The 8,463-nt window shown below is 44.9% G+C and overlaps 1 protein-coding gene across 1 annotated transcript; it reads left to right on the top strand.

Moving 5' to 3' along the window:
- Positions 1 to 5,069: 5,069 nt before the first annotated feature.
- Positions 5,070 to 8,460, top strand: LOC144126577 (uncharacterized). The gene is made up of 4 exons (XM_077660442.1): positions 5,070 to 5,202; positions 5,995 to 6,114; positions 6,875 to 7,149; positions 8,311 to 8,460. Exons 1-4 carry the CDS (start codon positions 5,070 to 5,072, stop codon positions 8,458 to 8,460), a joined length of 678 nt encoding a protein of 225 aa, XP_077516568.1.
- Positions 8,461 to 8,463: the final 3 nt, after the last annotated feature.

Here is an 8,463-nt window from a genome sequence, read left to right as displayed (position 1 = left end):
TCAGTATGGTGGTATCAATTTTTGAGGTAGAGAACACATCCTGTACACTGTAGGTATCGTTTATTGTAGGTACAGCCACGTGTTGGGAACACAAGAGCGGAACATTACTGCTTGCACTTCGCCTGGTCATCGTGCTCTAAGCAGCGGATGGCAGCCATTTGACCACGACCGCAAGGCGAATACGGCTGTAGGGTTGCTGCATCGCTACAGCCGTATTCAATGCCTTGCGGCCTGGCGCCTGGGACCGCACACGAGTACAGAACAGGACCGCACTACGCTTGTGAAGAGCGCTCGAGCAGTGTGCTTAAAAGCAAATGAAGCGATGCGTTAGCGTAGCTGATCTGCTAGGGCCAAACTGTACCTGTACGGTTTGCATGTCTATTCGGACCCCCCCCCCCCCCCCCCCTCGTGGCTTTGCGGCTTTGGCATTCGGTCGTGGTGGCCGTATTGCGATGGAGGCTAAGTACAAATCGGCCTAGAGTGGTGCGATGTACGCAGCAAGTTAAAGAACCCCGGAAGGTCTGAATTAATCCGGAGCCCTCCTTTATCCCTCATGGTCCATGTGTCGCTTCGTACGTTTACCCCAACAAATTAAAATTTATAAATTGTCCGCTCGACTGCGCTCGAACGCAAATGTTACTAGTGAATTTCAGTACCTCTGATTGAGTCTGCACAGCCAACAGAAGCAAAGTGCACACAGCCAACCGCAGGCCGGCAGATGCCAGGCATGTTCAAGGCACATTTGCGGCCAACGGCGAATGCTACTCAGGACCGGAGCAAACAGCTCGCGCGCTCTAAACAGGTGCTGGCGCAGGCTAAGCTCTCTCCGGATACGGTTAAGCAAATCATACAAAGGCAGGCTTACCTGCAAGCGCGAGAACGTACGCTGGGTAGTACCCTAGTACCACTCCGTCTTCACTACACCAATATATTTCATGTTTTTTCTCACTGTTGAAGTCGCCTTCATTCGTAGGCGAAAATAGCTTAATTAGTGCCACCGGCACTATTGCTTTCACTCTGTCCTCGTATCTCACAAATGCAAGCATTATGAAAGAAAAAGCACGAGTGCCGTTGCCTCTGAACGACGGCGACAATGCGTTTCGGCTACGGCATGGCTACGGCTTCATCCCTGAATGGCTGCGTTCGGTATTTGGAACCATACTGCAGTGGCTACTGTACCCATACCTCAATTCGGTTCTGCTTTGCTAGTATTGATACGCGGACTGAACATTATCAATAAAGCTCCGGTACATTGGTCAGGAATATCAGTGCAGTACATAGTCAGGTTGACACACAGAAAATTCTACTCCTTGTAGATATCAAATCATCTAATGGCGATTTCCACTGGTCGTGCTGGAGCAGCTTTTCTAGCTCCGCGACGACAAATTCGAGTTCCACTGGTCGACCTGGACCGACCGCGCGAATTCCGCTGGTCGTTTGGAGCAACTCCGTTCAATACGGAGCGCTGGTCGACAACGGTCGCTGTGCTCCGAGGCGGTTTGGGGCGCTCTTTTGCGATTCGAGCGCCTCGCTTCAGATTGCATGACATGAAAACGAGTCCACACGAGTCCATAACGAGTCCAGTAGGTCCACGACAGCATGCATACTGATTCTAGGTAAAGAGAGGATTTTACTCGTGCGCTGGTACAATTAATGACTCATTTCCTGAACTTGATTCTTGCCTTGGACAGGGGTACATATGTCAGTGTGCTCTAAATAACCCCACAGAGGCTGTGCCTTCAAAGAACTTTGGGGTACGTTGAACCGCAGAGCTAGAGCGAAGAGAGGAGGCATGCTATACTCTAATAATTCGTTAATAATAACTGATTGAACGTCCTTTATTTTGAGACGAAAGCACAAAGCCTGTGGGGGGAAATGGGGAAATATACGTTAATCACACTCGAGGTCCGAGACAGTGTAGTTTAGTCGGCACCTTTACACCGCCCTGATCAGGACACTTTGGCTCCCCTATATGTAGCAAATAGGGGCTGTACGTGTGTCGGTATCCGTGAGCATAGCAGCGCGGTGCGGCAATTAATTTATTTGCTGGAGTGACTGTATGGCCATTCTCCCGGTTTCAAATGCAGTGCAGTACGAGGACTTTACCGCGGTGATCATATTAAATAACGCAGTGCTCGCGCCGCAACTCTGTAGCCCTTTGTGGCACGGCGTCTGCGTTAGTGCAAGCAACTTTTCACATGTTTTCTCGAAGCGCCTAGCGTCGTTTTCACGAATTCGGTGGTGCCGCCTGCGTTTAAAATGTCTGCTGGACACAAAGTATTCTAGCGCACTATAGAAATGCCTTTCCAAAGCAAATTAGACGGACGCCACAAATTCCTGCAGCACGCCTGGGAAGAGCTGCTGTTGTTGGAAGTGTTGTTGTTGTTAGCCTATCAAAAGATGGCACATACCCACACTGGGGGATCGGCCAAGAATCGGGTGGCTATTCACCTGTACTCAGGTAATAAAAATGAGTGCTGTCTGGCGGAGTAACTTCTTTCCTCTCTAACGTGACGGAATGATTTCGTAAAGGACACTGCAGCTGATTTTTTTTTTTTGCGAAAACAGCTTGGAATGATACTGAAATTATCTTCGCATAAATGTGCTGCAGTTCCTTCCTTGAGTGTGGAAGAAGGCGCTGTGCGTGAAGCGTGAACTGTAGTTATTCAACCATTCTTGGCATTTTTGACAACAAGGGTGCTTTAAATACACGCAGACAAATTTTCATATTACGCGATAGGAACGATCGCTTCGTCAAAAAGCTGTCGGCGCGAGTGCGTGTCGCAAATAATCGGGTGCTGCTTAAAAAAAAAACTCGAATCATGCTAACAGTCTGCTGTTCCGGATGGCGTCATACGATTAAGCGTTTCGTGCAGCATAAAGTTACTAGTCAAGTTAGAGCCTATAGCTTGCGTCAGGGATTCGAACTATTTACCTATATTCGGGGACTGCGTAAAGAAAACGTATCATGGTAACTGGTGGCTCTAGTATTTGATGATTGATTGCCATGTGATGGGCGATGACAAGTTAATGAAATCATTGTTTTTATTTGATTAATTAAAAATAAATTAAGTATTATAAAAAGGGAGGTTGAAAAGCATGATGATGCTAATTAAAAATTTAGTGCGTATAACTGATAAAATTAATCCTTTGAAACAACTGAAAAAATGCGTTCAATGGTGTACTGCTCAGATTAGAAAGCACCCATTACGCCATCGCGATTGAGTATTGAGTGCAGGCAAGCTGGAAAAGCCGGTCGTGTACGAAACGTGCTGGCGGCTACTATTTCGTGGCCGAAGCTGTGTTGTATAAAAGCGTCTGCTAGGTTGCCAGTAGCCTTCCGCCGGTGCGAACTCTCAAAATCCGCGATTGCGAAATCCACTGAGATCGTACTCTGCTGTTCATACGTACCTGAGGTTTACTGACGTTGACGATGTCGGGATCTGCTCCGAAGAAACGGCTTAAGCAGTATCTGGAGCCCGGCGCTTACTTTGACGTGCCGAGCACAACTCTCTACAGGAGTCGAAAGGACCATTTTGGGGCAGCCGTTGTCGATCCGTTGAGTGCCACCGTGCTCACGGTCAAACCTACAAGTAATGGAAGTGTCTCCAGCGGTCAACCAAGCGCACCTTCCACTGAAAGCACCGCGTGGGACAACACGGACGATGCAGCGGGCAGTACAGAGCCGAGGGATGAAGTGCCCTCCACTGACTACCCAGACGTTCTGCCCATTGAAGGTGCCGCGCAAGACGGAGCCAGTGGTTCAGCGGCCGACGCAGAGCCTCCAAGCTACGACTTTCAAAATGACGAGTTGCAACCAGAAAGTGATTCTGGCACCGACGCCAGTTCTAATATGAGTGGTGACGTTGGCATGAACAGTGACTACGACTTTGAAAATGATGAGCTGCAACCAGAAAGCGACACCTGCAGCAGAGCCAGTTCTGATGTGGGTGGTGACATTGGCCTCAGCAGTGGCAGTCTCACTGAAGAATCTGAGAGTTATGAAGATGAAGATGATGGATTGCCGTCATCCTTTGCACAATTCAGTAACGAAAAGTTGCCAAATGCAGAGGTGACCAAGATGGGCGCTATAGCAGCCGTTATGGCATATGCAGTATCACATGGCCTAACATGGGCTGCTTTAGGTGACTTAATAAGGCTAATAAATTTCCTATTTGGACAAAATGTCTTGCCCCAAAGCACATATGCTTTTCGTAAACTGTGTTGCAAGGAAAAACAAGACATTGTGCAGTACCACTATTTTTGCGAGACATGCGGTGCTCTTCTAAATGTGATTGATAAGTCAGCACAGTGCCCCAACTGCCGGTACACCAGTGCCCTGCAGAAGCTCAAGGACCACGGCTCATTTTTCATCATTCTGAATTTGCTTAAGCAACTCAGCTTTGCAATTGAAAGCACGAAGGCCCCGCTTCATGAAAACCTGGAGAAGCTGCAAGAGCCACAGTCTGTCATTTCTGACGTTACAAGTGCTCAGTGCTACAGCAGAATGCGGGAAAGACTTCCGAAAGATGACCTCACTCTCACTATCAACACTGACAGGAGTCCAGTTTGGAAATCGTGAAAGACCTCAGTGTGGCAATTACAGTTCATTGTGATTGAACTGCCACCGCACTTGCGGTTTAAGCATCCTGTACTTGCTGGGCTCTGGTTCGGCAAGAAACATCCGAACATGCAACTTTTCTTGAAGAAGATTGTAATTGAAGTCAACACTACCGAAGTAGTTAAGTGGACATATCTGACAACTACACACTACTCTAAACCAGCTGTGTTGTGTTGCTCAGTCGATGCGCCAGCAAGGGCAGCGGTACTGAATATGGTCTCCTTCAACGGGTACTTTGGATGCCCCTGCTGCTTCGTCCGAGGGGAGCATGTTGAAGGTTCTTAACAGCTCGACAGTGGTTTGGGTGATTGCTGAACACTGAGGAGTTGTCAGAGCTGTCAGCATAACCGAAATCAGAAGAGCCTTATTTTTTTTTGAAGGGTGCCAGCTTATGGAAACTACTGTTCATGTGCTTAAGTGCTGTATTATCTTTCTGCCTGAAGGGAGCATGCGGTACATCATAAAAGAACAGCCAGAAGCCAGAACCACGTACATGGTTATACGCGACATAAAGCTTGCAGAAGGTTATGATGACATAATCAATGGCATCAAAGGGCCATCTGCACTCATGAATTTGGGAGGTAAGGGCATTTTTCTCCTTTCTTCCTTTCTTCTCTAGCTGGTATGGACTGACCAATGTCACAACTACTACATATGTGGCAAAACATGTCCGAGGTATGAACGGTCGCTTAGTAAAAAGGAAAATAAGGTTAATCGCCCTCACTATACATTTAAATTCCTGCATGGTCAAGTTCATTTCTTGTTTTGAGGATTAAGAACAGTGATGCAAACCACATCCGTTTAGGTGGTGAGAGATAATGTGTAACCTGCGAATTCTTTCCTTAGTTACTCATGGAAACTTTCTTGGGTGGCAGTGCTTGCCATATGTGCCATTTTTCCACGTCATTATGCCGGATTTGTGGTGCACCAAGGCAGCCAAGCCTGTCATATACACAAGCCTATATCAGTGCAGCATTTACATAAGCACAAGAGATTTGGCCTGAATGCTTTCCCAATGCTCTAGCCTTTCTACCTCAAGAAGGAGGAGCTTCACTTGCTTTTTATTCCCGGGGTTTTCTACACATTCCAAATGTCTCCACCAGGCCATGGTTTTCGTAAGCTGTAAAACGATAGCACCAGGCTGCTGCCTTGTTTATTAAAGTGTGCAACACTTAATGCAAAATTGGTTGCTTCCAGTATTTAGGTTCTACAGCCCCTGCAATATGTTAATTTTTTTCAACTAATTTTCGGTATTATATTGTCTCATTTTATCCACCTTCATTGCCTACATCAGTATTTTACTCATTCCTGTACTTTATCTCATGGAATTGTGCTGTATTTTTACTGATTTTAGCCGTTCTCTTTTATTTCAGGTCCAGACCTTGTCAATGGGTTCAGTGTGGAATATATGCACTCCGTCCTGCTAGGCGTTGTAAGACAAGTGACCGAGACAATTTTGTCAACGTCGAACTCAGGTCAACACTTCTATGTTGGTAAGGCAATGCACACAAAGCGGTTCATTCGTGATTCACTTACTAGTGACAGTGCACATTAAAGAACCCCAGGTGGTCGAAATTTCTGGAGCCCTTCACTACGGCGTCTCTCACAGCCTGAGTCACTTTGGGACGTTAAACCCCTATAAACTAAAATTAAACCTTACTAGTGAAAGTTGCTGAAATATTACGGCTTTTTTGTGGCACTGCATTTATTATTGATTATCGTCACTTTTTCAAATGTGTATCTTATTGCAGGGAAATCGCAGCTGAGAGATTGTAGACCATGCACATGCTACAATCTGTGGCCTTGGCTTTACTGAGTATGATTAGTGGAAGGCACTGTTGATGGTACCTCTGCATAGTGTACACAATGTGGTGAAACAGTATGATGCAGCCGTTTAGTACTTACTACTAAGCTGGCTTCCTATTGGACATATTTTGAGAAACCATGATGACATAAGATGGTGGTAGCTAGGTGGGGCTAGTAGGCTGCTGGTAACTGCTGGGTAGGAAAACGTGCTGCATAAAATAAAATGCTGAATCTTCTTTACAGTGTACTCAGCATTTATTGTTATTTTAATTGGTAGAAGCATGTTGCAACCATATGCATGTACAGGTATTTATACAGTGTGTATAGCAGTGCTTCTGCCTTTAATTTTTTTCCTTTCATCTGTTGGGATTTTTGTATTCTACAGGGTATTATCACCTTGCCTTATTCTCTCTGCTCACAACAAAAGTATGCACATTTATTTTGCAGGTCGTCCTTCTACACTTGAAGACATTGATTCACGGCTGTTGGCCATCAAACCTCCACACTGTGTGACAAGGCTGCCTAGGCCAATTAGAGAACTAGGACATTGGAAAGCATCTGAGTGGAGGCAGTGGATACTGTTTTATGCTCTGCCGTGCCTAGAAGGTATCCTGCACCCGGACTATTGGAGACACCTCTGCAAACTGTCAGAGGCTCTCCACATCCTTTTGCGAGAGGAGCTCACTCTGTCTGAAATTGCCAAAACAGGTAACTTATTACACGTCTCATTTGTGAATATAGCATAGCTGTAAAGTAACTGAGGTATTAATATAATTTTTTGACTATGTAAGATTTTGACCTTTTTACACTCTTGTACAACTGCCTGCAAACCATTTTGAAATATTATTTACAATCATAAATGCTTTCACTGCATAGTATATTCAGAATAGTTAATTTTGTCAACTGTGGTTCTAAAATATGCACAGAAGGCACAAACTGGTTGGTGCATTAACTTCAAAAATAACTCCTGCCATCTTGTAACCCCCTTTCCTCTTTTTTAGAGTGCCTTTCATATTCTCCGATGTCATAGTATTCGTCATGTTGGATATATAGCTCTGTTTTTGTGCTATTGTTCTTGTAGTTAACTACAACACTCCTGAAACATTATCCATTGCTTACCTGTTAAAAGTTGTGATGTGGTAAATTGGGTAATGATTCTTTTGCAGTAACACAGACAATTGAGCTAGTTGCTAAATCTTTGAAAACTTTAGAAAGCGCTGCGACAGGGGACACAAAGAGAAAAACACGAAGGACAAGTGCTACTATCAACTGAAGTTTATTGGAAAAAAACATAAGGTTAAATAGCTCACGCAAGGCAGCCAGCAGCGCCTGCGCCTACCCCCAAAATGACAAAACGAATCACTGTGTTGAATTAAGATACCGAATTTCACTATCATGGATTACAACAGATGGTGGGCTGACGCATATGTCAGAGTTTTTGTGAATATGATATGCCTCTGATAATTCCCTTGTTAGCTGATTGGAATGCCTAGACAGAATGTTTGTAATATTGAACACAGGTACACATGCATTTTTCTCCAGCGGGTTAGAATTGCTAAGTTCGCTGTCTCTGTAATTCAGGGCCAAATTAGAGGTAGGAGCCACCTTTAAAGACGAATTTTGTTGGCGTAGCCGTGTGCAGCTTTTGCTTATCAGCTAGTTTCATGCAATCTTATAGTGTGCTCTTTCTGGAATAGAGAGATTTCATGTTCCTGAACATGGAACTGCTTGTTTTCAATGAACCTTCGCATAGAAAACATGAAGAAAAAAAATCTTGCAATGAGGTGGATTGAGAATAACTTGGCTGTGTTTGAGGAAATTTTTAATGGCTCTCAACTTCACCTAATATTTGTTACTTTTTATTTTCAGAGCTGCTTCTGGAGAGCTTCTTCATTCAGTGCAAGAGATTATATGGGGTTGCCAGCTTGACATTTAATGTTCATGTGCTTCTTCATTTGGCTAATTGTGCTCGGTCACTTGGGTCACTGTGGGCACATTTTTATTTTGTTTTGAAGGTTGAAATGGACACATAGTTC

The sequence above is a fragment of the Amblyomma americanum genome, chromosome 1 (genome assembly GCF_052857255.1).
Source record: "Amblyomma americanum isolate KBUSLIRL-KWMA chromosome 1, ASM5285725v1, whole genome shotgun sequence".
In the NCBI taxonomy this organism is placed as follows: domain Eukaryota; kingdom Metazoa; phylum Arthropoda; class Arachnida; order Ixodida; family Ixodidae; genus Amblyomma; species Amblyomma americanum.
The sequence above is the reverse complement of the archived record's forward strand: the minus strand, read 5'-3'. Positions and strand labels throughout refer to the sequence as shown.